This window comes from Vulpes lagopus, chromosome 3, assembly GCF_018345385.1.
Source record: "Vulpes lagopus strain Blue_001 chromosome 3, ASM1834538v1, whole genome shotgun sequence".
Lineage (NCBI taxonomy): Eukaryota > Metazoa > Chordata > Mammalia > Carnivora > Canidae > Vulpes > Vulpes lagopus.
Genome location: NC_054826.1, coordinates 86281737 through 86295484, shown reverse-complemented (window position 1 = coordinate 86295484; position 13748 = coordinate 86281737). Strand labels below are relative to the sequence as shown.

The 13748-nt window shown below is 36.0% G+C and overlaps 1 protein-coding gene across 7 annotated transcripts in view; it reads right to left on the bottom strand.

Moving 5' to 3' along the window:
* Window positions 1–13748, bottom strand: part of RYR2 (ryanodine receptor 2) — a 726974-nt gene that overhangs the window by 85886 nt on the left and 627340 nt on the right. For 4 of the 7 annotated variants that reach the window (XM_041747481.1, XM_041747483.1, XM_041747482.1 and 1 more), the window contains 5 exons: window positions 11554–11688; window positions 7415–7527; window positions 4858–4954; window positions 3005–3108; window positions 1434–1485 (listed from right to left, as the gene is read on the bottom strand). In XM_041747481.1, the coding sequence (XP_041603415.1) occupies window positions 1434–1485; window positions 3005–3108; window positions 4858–4954; window positions 7415–7527; window positions 11554–11688 (501 nt within the window). Of the gene's footprint in view, window positions 1–1433; window positions 1486–3004; window positions 3109–4857; window positions 4955–7414; window positions 7528–8291; window positions 8328–11553; window positions 11689–13748 lie in introns of all 7 variants that reach the window. The other 3 variants (XM_041747478.1, XM_041747480.1, XM_041747479.1) reach the window with 1 other exon arrangement.

The window sequence follows — 13748 nt, the reverse complement described above, 5'->3', positions numbered from 1 at the left end:
ACCCAGGTGCTCCTGGAATAAGACAATTTAGAAGAAAAAACAAAAGAAAATATTAAATTAGAGGGTACTTCAGACCATTCAGGGGTACAGATCAAAACTCAAAATTGGTGATGAGAAATCCATCAGCAGTAAATAGGGCACTTCACTTTGCCAGCATCTGCTGGAATTTTCTTTCTTCAAAACAAGTATATTTCACACATTTGTAAGTTGCCTTTCTGACTATGGTACTCCTCAGAATGTAGAGGAAGCAAAACCAGAAGCTTTTAATATGCATTTAAATCTAAAAACTTAATGGATGAGTTAGAAGGGAGAGAAATCTCCTAAGAAAGTGACCCTAGCATTTGATAATTTTAACCAATAAAGGATAGAACAATAGGCATAACTTAATGTGTACCCTAAATATTTTAATAAGTAAGAGAAGAAGGAGGAAAAGATTTCCTCAGTCAGAAACTCAAAATAGTAGAAACTGTTGAGTGTTTAACTTATGATAGCATCATTCTAGATACTTCCACATGGTTATCTTCTTCATATTGGTAGAAACATCTCATTAAGATGAAATGGCTTCAGACTGTTGAGGAAAGATAATGGATTATAAAGAGGCATTCTGGGAATCAAGCATGAGGGGCCAGGATGATGGCAAAAGCAGTGGCAACAGCCAGTCAATGTGAATGCACTGGAAATTCTCTGGTAACTTTTGAAAGCAGTGGCATACATGATACAAGTAGAGTTGTCCAAGAATAAGCAGAGAGTTCTATGTTTAACTTTTTGAGGAGCCTACATACTGTTTTCTTCAATGACTGCACTAGCTTCTGGGAAGATGATTTTCAAAATGAAGAAAGGCAACCTCCAGAGACTACTTGCTAAAAAGTTGGATATCAATCATCAAAATTAGCAACTGCAATAAACACAGGGAAAGCACTATTATCAAGTTTGTGGCTAGCATAAATGTAAAGAACTAGTTAGCCCTGAATGACAGAGCTGAACTTTAACAATATTTTGGCCTTGGGGGTGCCTGGGTGGCTCCGTGGTTGAGTATCTGCCTTTGGCTCAGGTCGTGATCCCGGGGTCCTGGGATTGAGTCCTGCATTGGGCTCCCTGTGAGGAGCCTGTTTCTCCCTCTGCCTGGGTCTCTGCCTCTCTCTGTCTCTCTTGAATAAATAAATCGTTTTTTAAAAATTAAAATAAAATAAAAATATTTTGGCCTTGGATTATGGCCTGACTTATTAGAGAAACGATGACATATATTAACACTTATTGGGGGCCTGGGTGGCTTGGTTGGTTAAGTGTCTGACTCTTGATCTCAATTTAGGTTTTGATCTCAGGGTCATGAGCTCAAACACCACAGCGGGCTCTATGCTAGGAGTGGAGCCTGCTTAAAAAACATGATTTTCCTTTTTAAAATTAAACATTAAAATAAACATATACTTACTTACCTTTGCCATAATATCTGCATAAGCCATATATAAAAAGTCTTCTTCCAGTTTGCTATGCAAAAGAAGAAAACATGAATTTTTAAGTAGGAGTAGGAGACTAGTCATATGCAACACTGCCATCACTGTATAAAATAACATTTATTTCTCAAACAGTATGCCTTTTTAAAATGAAATAAACAGAAAACATAGGCAAAGTCATTATTCAAAAGTATAGTAGCATCAGACAGCAAAGATCTCAGACCAAAATAGCTGACCCATCTTACCTTCCAGAAGAGGCCTTCAAGTCTCACAAAATAAATGGTCTATTGATTTAACACACAAATGTAATGACTTTAATTCTCTTGAGATTACAAAAGCTGAAACAAGCAAGTTTAAATGAGGTAGGGGCTTTTGACAGAAGTGATATTTGACATTTGATGGAAAGATTCCCCAAGTTATTATGCTACTACACTGTTAAAAATACAATAGTCATTGTGATTCTTAAAAATTAAGAAATATGTTTAATATCTTCTTCTTAAGTATGGAAACCATTAATTCATGAAGAAAGGTTTCCATCCAAAAATACATATTTGCAAAATTATTTTAGCAGTCTTAAGGTTCAGCCATCAGAAAAAATCATTTATGAAAATACCTCATTACCTGACAATGCCAGACATAGTTGCTCTATGCTTAGGGATGAGATGATTTTGTTAGTTAGGAAATAGTAAGAGAGAGACATTGTGAGAGAAGGATGGATCACATTTGCTAAGAGGGAGAAATGTGCATTATTATGCCATGCATAGAGGTCAAATGAACTTGTCTAGACTCTCAAAAGATTCATGTGGATAGGACTGATCATTAAACTATTTTCCAGTTTCTGCAGGAATGAGTGTGAAGCTAGGGCAAAAGGCTCCCTTTTGCACAGCAGGGAGGCAGATAAATGTTCTATAACCTCTGAAAGACTTCATCCACAGAATCTCTGCAGTACTCCCTATTATGAGCAAATGCTGAGCCCATTTGGTTACTGGGCATCTGAGGGCATAGCTTATTTAACTACACAGAGGTTCTGCTTTGTGGCTTTGGTAAATTCATATAAATAAGACTGTAGAAACATAGAAAATGGCAAATGCCTTTAAAATAAATCTCAAAGAAACTTCCTGTTGAGATGATGTCTTACTCATCTTCTACAGGTTTCCTAAGACCCACTGCACAATGGAGACACAATCTACTCAGGAAATTTTGGGTCACCATCGGCCTCCACACATTTTTTCATACTGGAATTTGCTTTGGGCTCTTGTTTTATTTTATAAAGGCCATTTGTGATAAAGAAAAAAACCATTTCATTAGATTCAGGATCAACAGCAAATGACAAAGTTGTTACAAAAAACTGGAGCTCACTGGTAGATATTAAAGCCTGAACTGGAATGAATATTGGTCCACACATGTATGGCAGACTGGTCCTATTGCAGAAAATTCTCTCTCCTAACAAAAACAAGATGAAACTAAAACATGAATGTGTGAAACACAAGATATTCAGACATGGGTTTCTTTATCTGTTCTTCCTATGCTCACATGAACACTCCCAACCATACCATTTTTCTGTTAAAGCTGTTCGACTAAACAGAAGGATGAGTTGATGGAGGGGATCAACTCTCTTCGTGCTTTCCTCTTCTTCTGGAGGGTCGGCTCCAGGCTTCTACAAAAAGCCAAATCCATAAAATTTCACATTAGATGAAACATGCATACAAACCCAGAAGTAATATGAGCAGGCATGGTCCTAGGGTGGCAAGAAAATGTCTTCATGCCACCTTCACCTTTCAAACATCCCACGAGTGTACCTGTGCCCAGAACTCTAGCCACAAGGGAGTCTGAGCAGTGCTGGATTTCTACTTTGCAGCTGAGGGTCAGGAACAATGCCTAAAAGGAAAGCCATCTTCTTCCTGATCTGGCAAGTGTGTGTTTGTGTTTAAGATGTATCGTGCAGGCACTTGTGTGTGCTTTGAGGCATCGTGAATGCACGTGTGTGTTTTATAGACATTGTGCATGCACATGTGTGTATTACACTAATCAATGCAAAACTATGCAGTTTTAAAAAGATATTTAATAATTGGACCAAAAAACACTGTGGGCAAGGATGACTCACATCATTTAAAAATTCTGAATGCTATTCTCAGAAGCAGATTCACAACCAGGGGTGTATTTGGCAGAGATTTCAGCTTTAGGGTGGGCTCAATTTATAAGGAATTACAATAAAATCCTAAGTCACTCCAAGTATAAACATTTAGTTCACACAGCAATGAAAACTGATTATCAAATAAACATTTTCTTTGCCTACACAAATAAAGAATGCTAAATGAGTTAATGCTTGAATGACTCGCACATTTTTATTTTCAGTTACTTTAAACTTCAAAAGAATAAGTTTGTACTCTTAGAACTTTTAACATGAGGAAAATTATTAAGCATTTTTACAGACTGTTGAATTAATTAATCTTCACTGTGTTGAATGTTTAATGACTTTTATGTCTCTATTGCCTTACCCATTCAGACTGATTCTTTTCTCTACATAAATTATCTTTTTTTCCCTGGATTTAAGGTTTAATATTGTAGATACTGGGTAAATTTCTATAAGATATCTAACATTCTATGGCTTGTTTCGGTTTTAAAGACAAACTGAATTCACTTAAAATATAAGTCAAGCTTTCATGAATTATATCAGTTTATCCAATATTCCTTGATAACTTGTGAGTTGGAAAAAAAAAAACTTTTAGAGAAGAGATCTTTAACGTGGGAATCATAGGCCTCCAACTAATCTGCAAAATACCACTGGACCATATGCTTGTAAATTTTCCTGAGACAATGGCTTTCATCAGATGTTTCAAGAGGTCTAGGACTTATGAAAGATTAAGACAACAGCTCCCCAGAGCACTCTGCTCTTAGTACAGGAGTATTCTTACCAGCACAACATGGTGGGACCAAAAATCTACTTGCCCACGACAACATTTGTCATGACTTCCTGTTCTTGCATAACAGCCTATTATCCTCTATCCTGTGTGTTTTTGAAAACCCATTACTTTTCACTGGCTTTTGTTAACCTTTACTTATTTTTGGGAAGAACTTCATTATGGTTAAGGTTTTATAGCTCTATACTGGTTCTAAGGTGTTTACAGGTGTTTTGAGGAAGAATTTAAAACAATAATGGCATCCAAGTTTGGATAATAAACTTCTATCATTCAGCTTAATTTCTGAATTGCTTGGATGTTGAAGAGATCTCTTTGAAATAAGGATAAAATTTTCCCTAAACACTGAATCTAATAACAATCAAGAATAAGATTTCTAGGATGAATACGCTGCAATGATATTTTCTCTTATATGACTTAAGTGCTAATATCAATGTTATTCACCAAGCCCAAACCCTCTTTCATCTTACAACTCCATGAAAACATACTGCTAAATCTTCTATTAATTTATCTTCAAAGTAGTGTTCTTCTGTTTCAATCCAAGACTTTTCATATCCCTGAAGAAAGAGATTGACAGCCCGATGCCTAAAACATAAGCACAATTCCAAACAAGGAATGTTTAAAAATAAATTGGAAAGGTATTCAGTAGTGCTTTATCACTGGACACTCTGTAAACTAAAAAAAATAAATAAACTTCCTATTCATGATTGGAGAGGCAATACATCATAATGAATAAGGCAAGGCTTCTTAAATTCACGTGCTGACTTATATTTAAATTCTGGCGCTACCATTTCTAAGCTTCATAACACTGGCCAAATTATCAACTTTATCAGGTTTCACTTTTTCCACTGATAAAACTAGGATCACTCCATTTGCATTTCAGTTTTGAGAAACTTAAAATGAGATAAACAATGTAAAGCACATTGGGTAAATAGATGGTCATTAAGTGGTAGCTATTATGACATAAAGTGGCTCTGGATAAATAATATATAGGCGTTAATAAAGGAACTATTCAGTGTTTGAGTTAACATTAGATACAGGCCTGGAGGATTACAAAACAAAATGTATTATGTGAACTTAATAGGAGAATGTATCCAAAGACTAAATCCTGGAAAGCTGAAGATAAATGGTTGCCCGTGAAACAAAAGTGCACCGAAGACTATAAAAGAATCAATAAACTCATCATGAAGTTGATAAGACATATGAGTAAGAGTCCATCATAAGAAAGGGTAAAAGAAGGTCATGATCCATAAGGAATCATCCTAAGGGAATATCAGAAGTGTTAAAAGGAGACGTGCCATCATAGGATGGAAAGCTGAGCCTAACCATACTAGTGGAGTCATGAGACATATGGTCAGACAGGTTTATGAAGGGTCTGGAAAACCAATGAGAGGAGCTGACAATGCACCTGGAACCGCTAGAAATCATCATACAGTCCTGTGTGTGAAACACGCATGACAAAAGATGGGCTCATCCTTCCCGGGACAGCAGAATCACCTGAGCTGCTTTTACACAATACACTTGCTAAGCACGCAGAGAAATTCTGATTCAACAGGTTGAGGCTTGGGTATTTCTGAAATGAGTTTGTGTGTGTTTCCCCAAAGTACCAGGTTTGAGAACCACTGCAAAAAGAGATACAATTTTGAAAAGGTTATGTCAGAGAGAGTAGAACAGCAGACTCTGTGACACTGGGGAAACTTGCTTGGAATCTGCTGCCATCAACATGATTAGAAGAGGCAATGAACAAGGGAGCTGAAGAGGTGGCCATAAAGGGAAGAGTGGCGATAGGAAACAGATAAAACAAAAATCTGAAGGAACTTGGAGAATGACTGGATAGGAGTGAACAGAAAAGGAAAAGGACTATAAATTCAAGGTTATTTTTTTTTTATCAAGGAACTGGTGACATCATAACGGAATCAGAGAATTTAAAAGCAGCAGATAGGCAGAGGGGGAAATTAATGTATTTTTATACTCAGTGAATGTGCCATGGCAAGGAATCCAGCAATCTTAGTAAAAGGAGAGCATGCAAAGTTTCTTCGCTTTGTTTTGTTTCACTCCCTGACTCACTTTATTCAAACATGTACTGAAAGTCAGTGTTCTAGGTACTGAGGATATATATATAAAATTGAACAAGACTTTAAAGGATCTTAAAGTCGGAATTAGAGAAACAAACGGGCCCGACACTACAGGAACGCACCCACAGCTAGAGGTCTGTACAAGTGTCCTGGAAACAGAGGAGGAAGCATTCCACCTGCAAGGAGTGTAAGTGCATGGTTTGGTCAGAGACATTCCAAAAGAGATGCAGCTGAGCTGTGTCCTGTCTACCAGGGGACGTGGAAATGATGCCGTTTATACAAAGCTCCGAGCAGGAAGAGCACAGATTCTTAGGAAAACCGCAAGGAGGCTGAACTGGTACCTTGCCCACAGAGCCAGACTCAAATGTATCAGGATATTTCTCTATTAGAAGGTACGTCAGCTGTAAGAGAAGGTCGAGGGTCCGTTAAATGCATTTATGTGATTCCCATGAACTAGTTCCATGTAAGTTCTTCTCCCCAAGATGGGAAGTAAAAAAAAAATAGTAAACAATTAACATGAATACTCTTAAGTTTGGTTCTAAGCACTCTGTATACCTCAACCCATTAAGTAATCTCAACAACTCCATGAGGCAAATCTCATCAATGGTACACATTTATAGGAATTTAGAATAGTCAGGTAAGAAACTTTACCAATGTCATGCAGCCATCAGCTGAGACACCAGGATTCAAATTGAGGCAGTCTGAGTTCCTTCCTAATTACCCTACCCTGCCTTACATACATGAACAGATCTCCCTCAGTATTTAAACGTCCTTAACAATCCCAATGTAGACCACAATCCTCTGGGAACATACAAGAAAGCAAAACAAACTTAAGTATTACACAGAAGAACCAAGACCTCTCTTCCATCTGTCTCTCAAACTATTGCATTTAGGTTACAATAGATGCTATACTCCTACTGCTTGGTACAGAAAAAAAAAAGTCTATTACAGACATCAAAAAAATTCTGACCTTGGCAGGTTGTATAAAGGAGCCATTCGAAAACAGGCTACCACTGCTCTTTTCCTCTGCTTGGATAACAGTTTGTGCCATACAGCCTTCTTGGATCTCTGTGGGTGCTCCACCTGAGGTAAAATGATACAAAAAAAAAGAATTAAATATTTAAACCCCAAACTATCCTCAAAAATATAGTACTAGGCAGCTGTGCCTTTTAGATTAAAAACTTTTGGAATTTCAATTCCAAAAGTATCTTACAATTATTATGGAAAAGCCCACATCCTAGAAGTAACCCAATGCTAAACTGGAAATAGTTGTGAATGTTACATATTTTCTTCAGACAAAATAGAATATTTCCCTAGTAGTGTGCCCTGAAGAAGCTGTGTCATCTCTAAAATCAAAGAACTGTAAAACCATTCTATATAAAATCATGGTTTCAGAATTTGGCTATGGTTCTAAAACATGTTTTCTATCTATGTAAAAAATGAACCTATTCTTATTTATGTATCCATTTAAACCAATTTTATCTTAAGAGTTGCAGCAGTCTACACAAATAGAGGCAGACACAGGAAATTCAACCGAAAATTCAACTGTTCCTTAATATAGTAGGATGGAGAGGAGATGACAAGGCTTCGGAAACACATTACTAGGAGTGAGGTAAAGAATTTAATTTTGCAAAAATGTTAAAATATGTAATTATTTGTTAGAGAGGGACAAATGAGAATTCAAAGTTGTAGTCAATGAGGCAAGCAAGCTATTTATTTAGCTAATGGTGTTTGGAGCTCCAAGACGAGAAAAAGAGATTAATTATAAGTATTAGAGAGGGAAAAAAAACCCAACATGTAATTCTAAATTAATTAGTAGTCTCTAGGTAATTGAACACTGTACTTCCCAGACTGTAATATCTCCGGCGCATACATGTAGACTTCTGGAAGAAATAAAAATGTTACGTTAGCTAAAAAAAAATAAATAAAACTAAAGTCTATTATCCTTTGCAATAAAGGGTCAAACTATGAATGTCATAATGCCTGAGGAAAACATTAACAATGTCTGGACTACAGTGATTTAGAAATTTTAATGAAGCAACTTGTATAATTGGAAAGCACTTATTTCTGTGATGGTCCATCCTCCACAGGATCAAGAAATACTTTCTGCACCTCAATTGTCCACCTCAATTTTCTTCTTGATGACCATGTTAAGTGAATCAAGGGTAGTAATGTTCAACTAAATCCAATGCATTCGAGTTCCATCTTGAGATTCAGGCTGTACAGCCTAGCTTTTTGTGGGAATACGGTATTCTGATCGGTGTGGGTAACAGTCAACAAACACAATGAAGTACCAAAACATTGAAGATATAGCAGTGAACATGGTAGAAGTGTCTGCCATCATGAAGCTTACCACTTGGCAGAGCATTTTATTATACATCAAAAGTCCCTGAATAGCGAGGTTTCTTCTGACTGTCCAAATGCCGGGAGGTGCTGATGTGTCAGTGTGGCTTGAATGTATTAGGAAATTGCAAGGGATCAGGTTATTCTCATGGGAGAATGAACAGATATGTAGTATAAAATATACAACTGCAAAGGTTGCTAATACTGAAGATAAATTAAATCAAATACCTGTTACACACCCACTGTTTTTGCACTGAGTTTAGCAAGTGAAAATACTCTTCACAAGCTACTCTATGACTAAGTGACAAATTAACTTTAGATACAGGTATTGAAGGCCTCTTGTGGCACATCTTTCACTCTTTTCTATTCTTTGATACTTGATTATTTCTTTTTACTCATATTCTTAATAAGTTGAAGAATAGTTGACCTTAACTAAAATCTGACCCCTTAACTTTTCCCTAGAAAATTCCTATTTCTCTTTTAAGATTATAGGGATCACCTACTTCGCAGCTAGGTTAAGTCTGGACCCCTTCTATAAGTCTATTCAGCACATTTTGGATCCTAGCACATCTATATTATGACATATTTATGTGCCACATGATCTACTACAGCATGACCTACTTAAGTAGAGAGACACTATTCAATCCCCAGAACCTGCAGAGTATAACATTGCCATATGGTAGCACGTGCAATAAACGTTCATGGGGGGAATGGCTGCATCATAAGATCAACCTCAATACTTTACAGATGATTTCATTCATTACAGTTGAATACATTTATCAATATATAATATGTGAATATAATTAAATATCATCAGATTTCAATTAGCTTCATTTAACGTATCTAAAATTCATTCAAACAAATCCGGATATGTGTGCGAAAATAGGAAGAATTAAGACCTTACTGTGTGGGGCACCTGGGTGGCTCAGTTGGTTAAGCATCTGACTCTTGATTTCAGCTCAGGTTATGATCTCAGAGTCGTGAGATCGAGCCCTGCATCAGGTTCTGCACTGAGTGTGGAGCCTACTTGGGATTCTCTCTCTCCCTCTCCTTCTGCCCCTCCCCCAATCCTCTCTATATTAAAAATAAAAACAAAACAAAAAACCTTATGGTAGAGTATTGCTGCCAGAAATAATCCTCCGGTACACACTAAGTAGACATTTAATAGTCATCTGAAATATGTATATCATTCTGGAGAAACAACTGTATGACTTTACATGCCGTTTAAAATTTCATTAACTTAAATTTTGTCACCTGCTCAATGATAATTTGTATTTATTGAATATTTCATGAGAATATTATGGAAATATTTAGGGGAATATTAAACTTCCTAAATTTTATTATATTATTAATATTATCATGTTAGACAATGTAAATACATGTTGACAGCCATGTGGTTTAAGGGTATCCTAAGTTAAATCTCATCAGGTGTAGTGATAAATTGAATAGCATGGGAGAAGTTATTAATGTTTGATGGGCACTTAGGTAAGCAAGAAGGAAATTATAAGGATACTACATGAAGTGATATCCTTATGTTATTTAACTGGTCAAGGCAGGGATGGGAGATCACCAGATAATGTAAAAGAGGAATGAAAGAATAATGTTATTGCTACACTAATATATTCTGCAAAACATTTTTTTTAAAGGTAGAGAGATTTTTTTATTTTTTATTTTATTTTATTTTTTTAATTTCTATTTATTTATGATAGTCAGAGAGAGACAGAGAGAGGCAGAGACACAGGCAGAGGGAGAAGCAGGCTCCATGCACCGGGAGCCCGACGTGGGATTCGATCCCGGGTCTCCAGGATCGCGCCCTGGGCCAAAGGCAAGCGCTAAACCACTGTGCCACCCAGGGATCCCTCTGCAAAACATTTTAAGTGACAAAGTTTCTGAGATGACAAAGGCAATTTTAGTATGTTTATTGTAAAATGAGAGACCTGCCATGTCAGGTGAGGGCTATCATGAAGGCCCAATGACAGATCACAATGTTGGGTTCACACTGGGCTCCCTCACTCTGGTATCATTTTGCTGAATGGATCTAGGAGAAATAGAGACAATGTCCCTGTATTGCAGATATTTTACCTAAACCAGAAGATTCCTCACACAAAAATATAACCACCAATGGATAATGTTTCAAATATTATTTGTTTAAGAACTGTTGAACAAAGTAATGGATAAGGAGATCAAACACATTGTGAACCTTGTAGTTTAAAATAGGCTACAACTGAAAAAATTATATGAAAACACTAATTTGACATAGTTTCAATATCAACGCATTGTTCTCCTTGAAATGTGATTTATTGCTGATCTTGGAGCAAATTAACTAAAAAATATCTCTAATAAAAGGAAAGGTGAAGCAAATGACCAAAAAAATTCAAATATTAAGCTAATGAAAGCATCTCAGACATGTTGTTATGAGCAGTAATAAAAAAAAATTATACGTAGAACATGCAGTCAGGTAACTCCCAAAATTTTAGTTAGAATGATTTAAAATTAGGTATGTAATCCTATTTATCTGTGTAATTTTGGAAATATTTTGAGAAAAAGACAATAAGACAAAGGTGGTAATATCCCAAAATATATTAGCTATATATTGCTACAAAACTAGAAGCTTGGAAATTTTGCTTACTCCTGAATTGTATATTCTTTATAATGAAGATGGTGAACAGATATGTTTTTTGGCCCACAGCTAACAATTAACATATATCATCTTTAAAATGCTTTTATACTCTGTTAAGGCAAATACAATGGAATGCAGAATCTAACCTGCTCAAGATGAAAAAGCACATTTGCTATATCTAATACTCTTTCTACGGTCTTTTCCGGATCTGATGTATCTTCAGTCCTGTTTGGTAAGTCTTTGTAAAGAGCCATTTGCCATCTGATAGCAGGATCCTCCAACTGAAGAAAAAAAGGAAAAAGTTTCAAAAATACAAGGTTACAACATGAAGAGGGCAAAACCTACTTTATTTAGTGTAGTTCAGTGTCAAAACACTGTGCAGAGATCAGGGTGGAGAATGACCTCATACTCATGAAATTAATCATCTAGTGGGGAAGACAGAGATTAAATACATGCAATTGTGATGAAGGCTACTCAAGAGAAAAAAAAAAAAAGTATCTCAAGCTTCAAGCTAACCCGCTGGTAGTTGGTAAGATTCCCTTGAAGAAGTGAAGTTTTGCTTAAGTTGCAAGGATGAGCCAGATATAATCAATGAAGTAGACAAAGCGACCTTCTATGTTTCTCTTTCCCTTTCACAAAAACTGAAAGATCTACATACTTACTGTCACAGGCATATGGGATCACACTTATCTATAAATATAGGAGCTCTACAACAGATCTTAGTCTCACTGAAACAAAGATATCCATTATAAACCCCTGGAGTCCTAATAAAATCATATTCTATAATAAAGGAGTCTTTTTAATACTGTCAAATTTCCTGAGTGATATCACTGAATTCTGCATGCTTTTGAGAAAGATTATAAAATCATACAAACTGAAAAATGCAAACATTCTTACAAGGAATAGATGACATTACTTCAAAGAAATAACATAGAATAACTATGTCATTAAAAACAGGCAAAGCAATCCCCTTATATTTCTCTTCCCCTTTCAAATTTCCATTAAGAATTCCATTAAGAGGGTAATGAAGCAGAAGTAAATGGACAACATCTAAAACTTCACAACTCCTAGTCTGAGAAAGCATAGTTTGAAATGTGAAAGATAACTTTCACCTAGAGGCAGAGTTTTGTACCTGAATGACTTGTAAACACAATTTGTCCTTTGGTAAAATGAGATGTTTTTTTCCTCCATATCCTTTTTCATCTGAGGACTGTGTTTGGTACTTCCGTATTTTATTTTATTTTATTTTTTAAAGATTTTATTTATTTATTCATGAGAGAGAGAGTGAGGCAGAGACACAAGCAGAGGGAGAAGCAGGCTCCACACAGGGAGCCTGATGGGGGACTCGATCCCGGGTCTCCAGGATCACACCCTGGGCTGCAGGCGGCACTAAACCGCTGCGCCACCAGGGCTGCCTGGTACTTCTATATTTTAATACACATGTTTACTTGTATTTGGCAAAACAAGTAGAATATTTATTCTTTTTTTTTTTTAGAATCTTTATTCTAATATAAAATTACTCCTTCTGGCTCCCCGGATTACCAGTCCTACAATTTCAGTACAATATATTCAAGAAGGTATTTAGGAACAAAATAAAAGCTTGGAAATCTTCAAAATAAAAGCTTCAAAAAGAAAATCTATGTATTCATTACTGCTTTATTTTCAAATCTAATTCATTTAGAAGTGAAATGTTGATTATAAACATGTTTTTTTCTCTAGTCTCTTCTTCCTGATTCCCCAGTACACAATATAAACTGTCTATGTACTCCTACAAGTAACCTGTAGAATATAATGGAAGAATTTCCTTCTGCTTTTACAAGACAACCTTTTTTTTTTTTTATTTCCTAAGAGAAGCACAGAACTTTCCTTTCCTTAAGAGGTACTTAACATCTCCTGACTCTACTCAGTAGTGGTTGTCCTAGACCATGGTTCTCCAAGTGTGGTCTTGAGTCCCCTAGGAGACCCTTTCAGGGAGTACACACTCTCCTCAAACACCCATGTATGTAGCAAAACCCTTCACTTGAGGTTTAGTTGGAAGCTTTACTACTATATTTTAAAATATTCAGTCTTTTGAATGATCTGAAAAGAGATCAACTCTAGTAGGAATTCATCTCCTATTCTAGATAAGTGTATAACTAAATGAATGACTGAGTACATATAAAGTGCACATGGAATTTGCTCCAAATTAGTATCTGTTTCATGTGAATATTGGAAAGGCATGTCTCTCACATTTACCATCCTGGAATTCTAAGTGTTAAAAGAAAAATAATATGGTTTTGATCTTGGAAAGAAACATTTTAGTACCCAGAAAGTAAACATTATACTGTAGTCACTATTTTTT